Raw genomic sequence first — 13106 nt, 5'->3', positions numbered from 1 at the left:
TGACCTACCTTATACCACAGCCTACCTTTTTAACATCCCTGACGAGCTGGTACAAAGTGTTTGGTGGACCGTGTCTCTGAAACAGATGACAATGAAATCAGCAGAGTTTGCAAAGAGAATCTGACAGTTACATTGCTGTTTCAGTGAGATCTCAGTGGCAGAGTTACCATACCCACTTCGCAAAATGTAAAGCTAAAAGCTGGACCACTCGATCCTTGAATGAGGCACCACATAGGATATTCACCATATGAATCTGAGTGGCACTGCAATGGAACTGGATGAGGAGGTTCATAACAATAGGGGACACGGTAGTATATTGGGAATGTCAATGGATTTGTAATGCAGAAACCATTGCTAATGCTTGGAGGGACCTGGGTTCAAATCCCACAATGCCAGCTGGAGGAATTTAAATTCAGTGCATTAAAAACTGGAACTGACTGGAATTGAAAGCTAGTCTCAGCAATGGTGACCAGGTGTTGAACCTTATGGTTTGGGTGGCACAGTGGCTCAGTGGTTAGTGTTGTTGCCTCACAGTGTCAGGGACCTAGACTCAATTCCAGGGACTGGCTGTGTGGAGTTTGCACATTTTCCCCATGTCTGCGTGGGTTCCGTCTGAGTACTCCAGTTTCCTCCCACTGTCCAAAGATGTGCAGATTAGATGGATTGGCTGTGGGAAATGCAGGGTGATGGGGTGGGTCCAGTTGGGATGCTGTTCTGAAGGGCAGCCCCAAGGGCCGAATGGCCTGCTTCCACACTGTAGGGATTCTGTGGCCCTATGAACAATAAACCTCAGCAGGCTTATAGCATGCTTTTCAATTGGACGTCAAGCAGCCCAGTTAGAGTGGTAGCTGTAGCTCTGTGAGTAGCATTAGTGGCTCAAAGCAAATGGATTAAAGTCTTTCTCAAGACTCCTTCCAGACTAACATTCAAGCTGACACTTCTAGTGCAGTACACAGGGAATGCCGTACCATCAGAGATTCCCTATTTCAGCTGAAATCTTAAACTGATGCCCCACTTGTAATCTCAAGATGTAAAAGATTCTATGAAGCTAGTTTGGAGAAGAATGGAGTATTACTCCCCCTACTATCCTGGTTGATATTTATCCCTAAATCAGCATACATAGAAAAGCAAATTGTCTGGTCAATAATACATTGCTGTTTGTAGGAGGGCAAGTTGACTGCCATGTTTCCCACTTTACAGTCATAATGACACTTCAAAAAGAGTTCATTGGGTGTTGCTGAGGCTTTGCTAAATGCTGCACCTTTAGAGTAGACAACTGATTTTTTTTTAGCATCATATAAGCTGGATTGTGAATGATGAGCGTTTTGATGAATTACTCACTGTGTTGTAGAGTTCTTCAAGCCTGGAGATGGTGAGGAAGCGATGCATGCTCACCCCGTTCTCAATCAGCAACTTCACAAAGTCAACACGATCCAAAACTAGAGCGTCAAGCATGGCCTGCTCCAGGGAGCCCACCTAAATACCAACAGCAAATAGATCCATCTCCAATGGTACCAAAGGCATCATATTCAGTCTGTACCTCATATAAACTCTTCACAAGCCAATCTCACTTAAGAGTGGCAATGTCTAGAATTTTGGGGGCCTTATTTGTGCAAATGTAGTACATGTAAGTAAAGGGGTACCAGATAGGATAGTCAGAATTAAGTTTTAAAACATGTCATTGTGTGTTAGTCCTGCAAGATCAAGAAATGATCAATCTGTATCAAACAACATTCTGTCCTTGGCTAGAGGATGATAATCAATTCTAAGCACCACAGAGTGTGAAGGCACGAAAGAGGGTGTAGCAAAGGTTCACTAGAATGATTCCAGGATGAGAAACTTCAGTTCCCATAGATCGATTGGAGGAGCAGATTCATTCTTGAAGAAGACAGGGTTGAAAGAAGATTTATAGAAATATTCAAATTTAATGAGGGCCCTTCATAGAGTTGATAGGGAGGAAAACTGTTCCCATTTGTGGGAGGTTTGAGTAACAGAGGGCACTGATTTAAGATGATTGGCAAAGGGAGTGATGGTGACATAAGGAAAAATTTATTTGCACAGCAAATCCTTAGGATCTGTGCTGCTGGAGAGTGGAGACAGATTCAAATTGGCTTCCAAGAGAGAATTTTCTGAAGAGGAGGGGCTACAGAGAAATGATGGAGGATTGACACCAAACTGAATTTCTTCTTCAGCATGGACACAATGGCTTAATGGTGTCCTTCTGTACTGTAATAGTTCTATGATTCAGGCAATTGAGACATTACATCTTTGATTTTCCATTAAGTCGTGATTAGGAATATAGCTAGAATACAGTAAGTAAGACAAATGATTGTAGGGAGGGAACCTGATTACAGTAGGTTTGTGTTACAAAGGGTTTAAATGAAAAATAGAATGGAGATGAACTCCAAACATACCCATTTGCGAATAAATAGATGTTACTGCACAGACTGATTGAAAGCTGATAGAGTTACAAAGTGTTGACATAATACCGCTCTATGTGGAGGATGTAAGTAATTACATAAATGAAACAATACTGGCAATAATTTTTGAATTGACCTAAGTAAGCCTTGTGGAAGCATTCAAGATACATGAGGAGTTTATGGGATGTATATGATGTTATGAATGCTATTTCTATCTCACATACCCTGCAGAGTGCTGTTTTATTATCTCATTGACTTGATGCAATGAAGATGTTTCATTAACGTGATGGTTTCCAGTCTTCAAACTTGGAGGAGAGACAAAGAGTTGCAGGACAGACTGTCTTAGTTTCAATTCCAACTGACAGGTTATACCTATCAGGAAAGAATGAACAGACTGAGGCTCTTTTCTCCAGGAAAGCTAAGGTGGAGCAGTGATCTGATGGAAGCTGTTAAAAATAAAGAAAGGTTTTTAATGGGGCAATTGTTGAAAATATGTTTCCACTTGTGGGTGTTAATTAGAACTGTGTCAGAAATATGAGATACTCTCTGACAAATTCAGAGAGTATTGAGGTAAATGGCATTGATGCATTTTAATGGCAATCTGGATAAGTACACGAAGGAGAAAAGTTAGAAAGGTATGCTGATGGAGTAAGATGAAAGGGGTGTGAGGAGGATCGTGTGGAGGATAAATACTGGCCTGTAGACCAGATGGGCAGAATTATAGCCCTGTTGCTCTAATTCTTAATTTAAAGCATCATTAGGGACTTCTAACTATTCTGACTCATTGTTGTCAAACTGTGACAGACGCGAATGTTTAGCTACATTGCACAAACATGACAGGTGCTAAATAAAGCCATGAAGGACATTGTCCAAATCTTTCACTTTTAATGCACTGACCGCAATATACTCATTAAACTGTAGAGGGCGGTGTTTCCTAAGATATTGAACCATTTTTTTGGGACAGAGCGAGTAATGGAAATAGCAGGAACAAGGAACTTGATGAATAGATGAAAACTGTTTCTGCTGGCAGGGGCACTGTGACCAGTGTCAGAAATGTTTGGCTACTGGCAGAAAAAAAACAGGGTGAGATGAGGAAGAATAGTTTTGCTTCAGCAGTTGGGATCTGGAATATACTGATTGAAAATATTCAACAGTAACTTTAAAAAGGGGAATGGAATAAGTATTTGAAGAAGAAAGAAATTCAGGGCTGTGAGGAAACAGCAAAGGAGAGTGAGATTAAGTTGATAGCCCTTTCAAAAGAGCTGACACAAGAAGGATGGGCTGATTGGCTGTTTACCATGCCACAGCATTCCTACTTAAACCAGATTAGACTTCAAAGAAGACGGCAAAGAAACAGATTTAACAGGATCACCTTTTAAGCAATGAAGGAAGTTTCAGAATTTTCCCTTTTTGTCAGAATTATTGCAACATAATAATAAAAGTTGCCCCACACTCCCACCTTTAGACACCAAACGTATCCAGTTGCTGGCGCCCCACCTTCCCATGGCCAGTTGGAAAACTAAAAATTTTCCTGATGGCTAGTTCTTCAACATCCACCAAATCACCTTTCCTTCAGTCAGAAATAACCTTATGAAATTGTTCAATAAATCTGAAACGAGTCACACAATTTTCCTTCGTGCTGGATGCGTTTCCTGGAGACAATTTTCAAATTCCAGTCTCCAGGGCGCTGGAGGGTTGGCAAACCCAACTGATCCAATCTAATGATTGATATTCCTAACCCCATTTCTCCTGAAAGCCTTCTGTAGACTCATAGAATGGTTGGATATGAAAAGGAGGCCATTTTTCCCATTGAGCCAATGTCAGCACTTTGCTCCCTTTTCCCGACAGTAATGACAAGGTTTTTTTTCGACAGTTTGATTTTCAAAGGCATGTCAGAAGCATGTCATTTTCAGGCAGTGCATTCCACATCCTAACTACCTGCTGTGATTTAAAATAAAGGTTTCCTCATGGCTGCCCTTTTTTTTGTGCCAATCACCTTAAACCTTCCAAGAGGTAGCATCTCAACTTCACAAATCTATCCTCATTCCCAGAAACATTGTTGTAAGTCTTTTCTGCACCCTCTTATAATGCCTTCAGATCCTTCTGAAGATGCAAGGTCCAGAATCAAACACAATACTCTATTCAAGGTTAAGTGAGTGTGACAGTGAAATAAATTGGTCTGTATAACAAGCATTTAACCTATGCCTGCCAATTTCCTGAGGGGAAGCTTCGATTAAAATCGGGTGGGAGATGGGGAGGTGTCAAGTCAGGTCAGGGGATTGGGGGAGTAGTGTTGGGTCAGGTTGGGGGATGGGGAGGGATCTCAACTTTTTCTGAGTAAATATGTGAGTTGGAATCTTCCAAAATCTCCAACCTTAAGGGGTTTTTTTATCCGAGGCTTCTGGGATTGTTCATTGAGATTTTCAATTTCCTGGGCAGTTCCATTAAAGTCAACTGCATTGCCCTGTTGCACAACACCAGTCTATGCTGTTATGACTGTCTGGCCATTGGAATATCAGGCTCAATAAGGATGAAAGATTTGAAATGTCTAGCATGTAAAGGAAAAATATGTCAAAAATGTGTATCGTTTAATAAATAGTGAATCAATGAAAATATAACACGTGCAATGTATATATTGTATTTTGGAAACAAAATGTGAAACAAATTATTTACCATACCGGCCACTGTTGTCCATAAATAAATATTTGACTGCGAGCTATGTCTACTCTGTTCCAGGCCAAAGCCAAGCTGAGCTGGTCTGGTGCTGAAGCATTGGCCCCTGTTTACAAAACAAATGGGAACAAGGGTTAACAGCACTCAGTCATTGGCTCTACATTCTCGCTGCAAATTTCTTCAGCACTTCTTCTGATCAGCTGTCGTATTTAACATATTTTAAGATATTTAATGTTGTAAAATGCTCCGAAAAGCACTTCATGAGAGTATTATTAGAGTCATAGAGATGTACAGAAACGAAGCAGACCCTTCGGTCCAACCTGTCCATGCCGACCAGATATCTTAACCCAGACTAGTCCCATCTGCCAGCACCCGGCCCATATCCATCTAATCCCTTCCTATTCATATACCCATCCAGATGCCTTTTAAATGTTGCAATTGTACCAGCCTCCACCACTTCCTCTGGCAGCTCATTCCATACACGCACCACCCTCTGTGTGAAAAAGTTGCCCATTAGGTCTCTTTTATATCTTACCCCCCTCACCATAAATCTATGCCCTCTAGTTCTGGGCTTCCCCAACCTAATGAAAAGACCTTGCCTGTTTATCCTATCCATGCCCCTCATGATTTTATAAACCTCTACAAGGCTAGCCCCTCAGCCTCCAATGCTCCAGGGGGAAAAAAGCCCCAGCATATTCAGCCTCTCCTTGTAGCCCAAATCCCACAACCCTGGCAACATTCTTGTAAAGCTTTTCTGAACCCTTTCAAGGTTCACAACATCTTTAGCCAAAGGTTTAACACCAATTGCCAAATAAGAGGGTACTGGGCTTAGGTAGAGGACATTTTGATGGGCATCTAAAAGGTGGAGAAAGTTTAGCGAGAGAACTCCCAGATCTTAAGGCCCACTCACCAAAGATGGGAGTGATGGTAGTTGAGAATGTTCAAGATGCCAGAACTGGAGAGATGTTAGAGGACTGGAGGTAGTTCCAGAGATAGAGGGAAGTGAGACTATGGAGAGAACTTCGACACAAGGTTGGACATGTTAAAACTAAAGTGATGCCAGACTGTGAAATGATGTTGGTCATCTAGTACAAAGGCAGTGGGAGAATGAGATTTTATGTGGATGGGAGATATGGGCCTCAGATTTTTAGATGAGCGTCCATTTCATGGAACTTTAACCACAACCTCGTGCCTCAGAGGAGGGTGTGCTACCTACTGAGCCACAGCTAACAGTCACTTTGGAATGTCTTTCAGAAATTAGATGGGGGAGGAGGTACATTTTCTTGAAATCTGACAATCAAACAGGGAAATCTGTCAGATGGGAAGTTAGACAGGGAAATCTGTCTGAATGTCAGTGTTGTGAACAATCCTAATTAACTATGGTTCTTAACCAACACAGTTACCTGAATGTTTTCAAAATTTCAGTTCTGTGCACATGTTGAGTTTTAATCATTGTTTATTTCCCTTGTGCTTATTGCTGTGTATATAATTTTACGGTATAAAGATACCAGCTACCATTAATTAGGAGAGATCTAATCAATAGTCTCATTTGATGCACATTGCTGACAAAGGGTGACTGATCAGGGCTTGCACCTTTGCACTGTAAACACATGATCTTTCAAAACAAATCTGTTTAGATTTTATTGCACTTTAATTCCCTAGAAACTTATTTATGAAGCTGACAAAGCAGTTAACACCTCTGTAGATAAATTAATCTCTCTGAAGTCAGCAATTACTGTTATGTAAATAACACAAAAGACACACGCGGTGATGTTCGGAGGTGTCTTTTGAAATTGTCTGGTTGAGCTTTCAAGTAAGTAGTGGTGTTGACTGGGAATTATTCAGGTAGTGTACTTTATTTTCACAAGCATTATATTTATTTATGAGTGAGGTCTGTCTTCTTGTTGGAGGGAGTTTTCTGGTTCCAGCTGTCTTGACAGAGGTTGGAGGAGAGCATAGTCCAATTACTCCATGGGAAGATAGGAAGTGTGAAAGGTAAGTCACTGCAGGTCATGGTAGATTGGACACCAACTCACTGAAAATGGGAAAACTCTACTCACAAAGATACCGAGTTCATCCTATCTCTTTGCACAATAACACGCCTAGTATAGCTTGCTGTCTGGTTGGCTCCCTATCATGTTTAGATTAGATTACATTGCAGTGTGGAAACAGGCCCTTCGGCCCAACAAGTCCACACCGACCCGGCGAATCGCAACCCACCCATACCCCTACATTTACCCCTTACCTAACACTACGGGCAATTTAGCATGGCCAATTCACCTGACCTGCACATCTTTGGACTGTGGGAGGAAACCCATGCAGACACGGGGAGAATGTGCAAACTCCACACAGTCAGTTGCCTGAGGCGGGAATTGAACCCAGGTCTCTAGCACTGTGAGGCAACAGTGCTAACCACTGTGCCGCCCAGCAAGAGTCCATCTCGAAAGCATTCAAAATTGGTATCTGGGCTATTGTTTTCCTAGATTAAATTCCCTACAGTGTGGAAACAGGCCCTTTGTCCCAACATGTCCACACCGACCCTCCAAAGAGTAATCCACCCAGATCCATTTCTCTCTAATTAATGCACCTAACACTATGGACAATTTAGCATGGCCAATTCACCTGACCTGCACATCTTTGGATTGTGGGAGAAAACCGGAGCACCTGGAGGAAACCCACACGGACATGGGGAGAATGTGCAATCTCTACACAGGCAGTCACCTGAGGCTGGAATTGAACTGTGAGGCAGCACTGATCCACCATGCCACCCCCATCTGACATTACCCATTGATACATTGATTAAAATCTCTCATGGGAATTGCTGTGCTATCATGCTTTCCTTCATGTTCTACCCTAAAGTGGAGTTACTGTTAGGGCCCTTTGTATCATTTCCACAAGTTCTTGCCTTTATCATTTCTCATCTTTACCCAAGCTATTTCCACATTCCTGAATTAGGTCATCTCTCTCTCTCTCTCTCTCTCTCTTGTGCTAATAGCATCATTAGCTTACACAGTGTCATCATTTCCTAGTTTCCTAACGCACCAAAATGTGCTGAACCCATCAGTATTCACAACTGATTCAATGTTATTTTGCAGCTAAGTGAGTGTAATGGCCATCAAATCATACTTATTTATTTCTATTTGCACTCTCAGCTCATATGTTGCATTTTGAATACTACATGCATTCAGATGCAGAGATTTTGGTTCTCTCCTTTTCGTAACCTCTAGTCTTAGCTATTGACTTACACTTAGATTTGTATTCTCCAGTCCTTCTTGTCTCAATCTGTTTATCATTTCCAATTTTAATACCTCTCTCTTTTGTTTTGTCTCAACTCTTTGATTCTTCCCAAATTTAATCCTTTTTCACTACTAGCTAGTTTAAAATCCTCTCTGATTCCCAGTTGTGCAGCTGGCAAGAAAACTCAGCATGAGACAATCCCATCTGTACAGTTTCTGCTTTCCCCAGTGTCCGATGAACCTATGCCCTCTTCTCCCACAATAGTCTTTGAGACAGATATTCCTCTCTCTCTCTGCCTAGGTCATATCTCATGCAGTTTTAAAATCAAACTCTAAGTTAATTTGAAGGTGTATAATATTAAGAGTTAACATGTTCATACCTTCCCATGGGACTTTCTTGATAGCATACAATATGTTTAAGTTGTACCTTGAATTTGGATGGTCAGTGATATTATGGCTAAACTATTAATAAATGCCAGTTAATTAATTTTCTGGGGATCTGGGTTTGAATCCCACCATGGCAGATGTCGAAATTTGAATTCAATTTTTTTAAAATCTGAAATTAAGATCACAAAACCATTGTCAATTTTCAAAAAAACACATCTGATTCACAAATATCTTCCAATATCTTTTAATGTCTTCTGGTCTATATGTGAACTCCAGACCCTCAGCAATGTGGTTGACTCTTAACTGTCCTCTGGGCAATTAGGGATAGGAAATAAATGCTGACCTGTCTAGGGACATGCACATCCCATAAATCAATGAAGAAAACGTGATTTCGGTCTCACACAATTGACTGTCTCCAAATCTCATTTAATTTACATGAGGAAACTGTGAAGCATGTCAACTAATCCAACACCATATTCTTTCACAGAAATCCTTTAACACTCTAGTTGAATATTATACAATATATAGAATATGCTGACCCAGATAAAAGGCTTATTATGATGATTAAATGTTTGAATGTTGTTAACATTTTACAGATAATGTGAAGGTATTACCAAACTTTATGAAGGACTCATTTTCTACACTGAATTGATTGCATTTTTAGCAATAACATGGTTTTTATATAACAATAATTAGAATAATGAAAGGATTGATGACAGCTATAAAAATAACTGATGAACGAAGTGACTTCTGCTGAACATTTAGTAGAATGATTTGCTCAGATTCATTGCTCTCTTCCCTGTCTGTGGAATAGAGAAATGTGCAACAATGAACAACACAGAGATAACAAAAACCTGCACTTACATAGTGCCTTTAATGCAGAAACACACCCAAAGGGCAACTCCTGGGAGAGCTATCGTACAAAGTTTGCCACCAAGACACGTAAGAAGGAATTAGAACAGGTGACTGACGGGTTGATCATTAAAGATAGCTTTTAGCGAACAAAGTGGAGAGATGGTAAAGTTTAACAAGGGAATTCCAGAGCTTATGGCCAGGCATCTACAGGCATGGTCACCTGTGATGGAGTGAAGGGAATTGGGCTACAATTGGAGAAAGTGCAGAGATTTCAGAAGGTGACAGGAAAACAAAAGTGCATCAGCAAGAGAGAAGTAATTCCACACATCAAGCCCAATTAATGCAGCAAGCTGTCTTACCTTTCAGGAGTGCTGTTAGAATGGCTAGATCAATGTCCTGATGTCCCTCTGATCCCATCCTGAAGACAGTAATCTGAAAAATGATTGAGGAATAAGCCATTATTGTGTACACTGAGACTAAACTGTACAAACTCAGGATTTTCAAGAGGAAGGTACTTGTATATTAACAAAACCAGGTATGAATGAAGATAGCAATATTGATCTGACTGCAGACCATTTATATATGCGCCATGATTTGGAACTGAAAGGCTGCATCCTCTATCCAATTACACTGGGGTTCCTGAAGGTTTCAACCTGTGACCTTCTGCCTCAAATGGCCCCATTTTCATATTCTTGCCATTGGTCACACAAAGAATTGTATCTGACAATCTCATGGTCAATTGAGAAACAAGCAGATTTTTTGATTGATTCATAACTGTCAATTAGATAACAATCAAACAGCCTATTTTCCCCATATCTAATGCATCTTTGCATGATAAACAAATGCATTGGAAGAAAATTTTTAAAAAATTATTTTTGATGCATCCCTTTTGAGTTTTCCTCCCAGCAGTGCCCATGAGATTAATATCCAAATCCTGGAAGATCGGAAACCCCAATTTATACATTAATACCCCAAACTCCTACTTGCTACATCAGATGAGTCTTACTTATCCCTGAATCCATCATTATCCCAGCTGTAGCAGTAGTTTCCATGTGTCTTTTTGATATTTTCTTTCTTGAAGGAGTTGGTCAACAGCATTAATTCCTTCAAGAGTCTATTTTTAACACTGATGTCCAACTAAAAGCAAGGTAAGTATGAGTATCTCACCTGTTTCTTATGATGTTGGTTGAGGGATAAGTACTGGCCAGAATACCACTGAAAACTCTGGCCCTCCAGTTTACTGTTCTGCAATAGCTCAGCATGTAGCTGTCTTGCTTCTAAATCAGAGGAGGGTTTGGATTCAAATCTCACTCCAGAGGCATCAAAATCTACCCTGACCTCATGCAATAATGAGAGAGATTTATATTGTGAGAAGAGCCATCTTTTAACGGCGACCTGAAACAAAATCCATCTGCCCTTTGATCATGTGGCATTGTTGTAAAGAAGAGCAGCCTTGATTAATATCTGTCCCTCCATTAACGTAGTGAGAAAAGGCAGAAACCTGTGTTTTTGTGTTGGCTTGATGAAACCTAACCTGTGCACTTTCTGAAGCTTGATCCAGGTATGACTTTGGTCAGGATCTTTACCTTTTCATATAGGAGTTTGGTTCACAGTACAGCCATGATGGAACTTAGAGGGACAACATATGTGCTGGTTAGAAGAACCCCACAATTCTCTGACACAGCAACCTACTTCTCAACCTTGCCTAGCTGAGGACAGCTCAACATTGCCTAGCTGAGCCCTAAACCTCACCACACCCCATTCACAACCATGCCCCCTCAGATCGAAAATATCTCCCTGTACCCCCTTGTGTCAACCAAGACCCTCCATGTCCCCCATGTACCCTCCACAGCAGCTTACCCAGTATCCATTGTGCATGGTTCTCAGTAATCATGCATTAGCAAGGAATTACTCTCAAATCATTGGAAAAAACCCATTAACACTTGGGATTCAAATATATGATTGTACATCCTGGGGAAAAAAAAACAACTACCTCATTGTGATCAAAATCAAAATCACTAACATGCTTAACAGGTTTGTAAACAATCAAAAAGCCACATCAATGACAAATTCTGTGATAACAGCCTCATAAATGTTTCATTTATTCTGGGATCAATAGACCATTGTCTAAGCAGAGGCTATTACGAACTTTTGAAACTCAGCCTAGCATTCATAATGATGACAGTTGTCATGATGAAAACTCCAGCTACAAATCCAGAAACTGAGCAAAGAGTGTTCCATTTCAGTTCACAGCAGAGTGCCTGTCAATCAATGGAGGAGACCAGATGCAAAGATTCTTTTAAGTTTCAGAAACAGGGATTTCTTTACAATTGATTTAGGACTGTCAATTGATTTAGATCAAAGCATAAAACAGCACAGAGGAGGCAAAGTGGCTTTTGTTTTTACATTTGTGAGTGTCATGGTATTTTTCATAGTTGAAAAAGAACTGTAAAATGCATCAAGAATTACAAATGCTGGTCAACTTACCTTTCCAAGAATGGTTCAATTGATGAATTATTGCACTGAAACACATTATTGCACTTACCTTTCTGAATGTTCTGGACTCCACAGTTCGGCTGCCTCAGTGGTCATGACCCCTTAAATGAGGTTCTTCACTTCAGGGGTTTGCAATATCACACTAGCAGATATTAATAGTATATAGTAGGAAATATAACTTAGCTGTGGTGTTCACAATGGGAACCCCACCCTCAGAAATGGTGTATGTGTGGGCACATAATGCACCCAACATCTCAATCCAGCATAAGTCTCATTGGTAGGATAGGAAAGGCACAAAGAAATTGCTTTTACAGCAAAAAGGGACCTAGGTGTAGCATTTCATGACCTATGTAGGAAGACAAATGTTCAGCCCAGATTATCTGATCAATGTCACATTACTCTTTGTGGGAGCTTGCTACATGTTTGCTGTATTTTCTATAGTAAAACATTTCAAAAAGTATTTCATTCCCTGTAGACCACAATAAGACATTATGAAAGGTGCTGCAGATATGCAATATTTTCATGAGTGGAATATGATGGCTAGCACAGACCAGTTGGGCCAAATGGCCTGGCTCTATGCTGCAAAGTTCTTACCTTCAGCCCAAAATGATATTGAAAGCTCCTTTTTTAGAATCAATGTAAGAAGGCACAGCTGGAATATCTCTAATGGTTGTGCTAGTCAGTATGATGTGGAGGTGCCAGTGTTGGACTTGGGTGGACAAGTCAACTTCACCTGATGAAGGAGCAGCGCTCCAAAAACTAGTGATTTCAAATAAACCTGTTGGACTATAACCTGGTGTTGTGTGACTTCTGACCTTGTGCTGGTATGTACATTGCTGAGAGTGGGAGTGAGCTAGACTGCTCCAAGTTTCCAGATTTGAGCTCCGGTCTGTGTTAAATCAGCAGATTGTGAAGTGGAAAGATGGGCTTCTTTGTTTCTGACTTAAAATGGTAAGGTGGTTAGATGGATTGAAAGAGTCAAACCCTTATAAGTAGTAATCAACACCCACTTCCTGGGGAACCCAAGAAGGGTAAACCG

The 13106-nt window shown here is 40.7% G+C and overlaps 1 protein-coding gene across 6 annotated transcripts in view; it reads right to left on the bottom strand.

The window, feature by feature from the left end:
• Positions 1 to 13106, bottom strand: part of trpm3 (transient receptor potential cation channel, subfamily M, member 3) — a 561085-nt gene that overhangs the window by 54117 nt on the left and 493862 nt on the right. For all 6 annotated transcript variants that reach the window (XM_072588222.1, XM_072588229.1, XM_072588237.1 and 3 more), the window contains exons 9-12: positions 9931 to 10003; positions 5099 to 5199; positions 1342 to 1476; positions 26 to 76 (exon numbers count right to left, since the gene is read on the bottom strand). In XM_072588222.1, coding sequence (XP_072444323.1) covers positions 26 to 76; positions 1342 to 1476; positions 5099 to 5199; positions 9931 to 10003 — 360 coding nt within the window. The remainder of the gene's footprint in view (positions 1 to 25; positions 77 to 1341; positions 1477 to 5098; positions 5200 to 9930; positions 10004 to 13106) is intronic.

This window comes from Chiloscyllium punctatum, chromosome 2 (assembly GCF_047496795.1).
Source record: "Chiloscyllium punctatum isolate Juve2018m chromosome 2, sChiPun1.3, whole genome shotgun sequence".
Taxonomy (NCBI): domain Eukaryota; kingdom Metazoa; phylum Chordata; class Chondrichthyes; order Orectolobiformes; family Hemiscylliidae; genus Chiloscyllium; species Chiloscyllium punctatum.
This window is presented reverse-complemented; position numbering and strand designations above follow the sequence as displayed.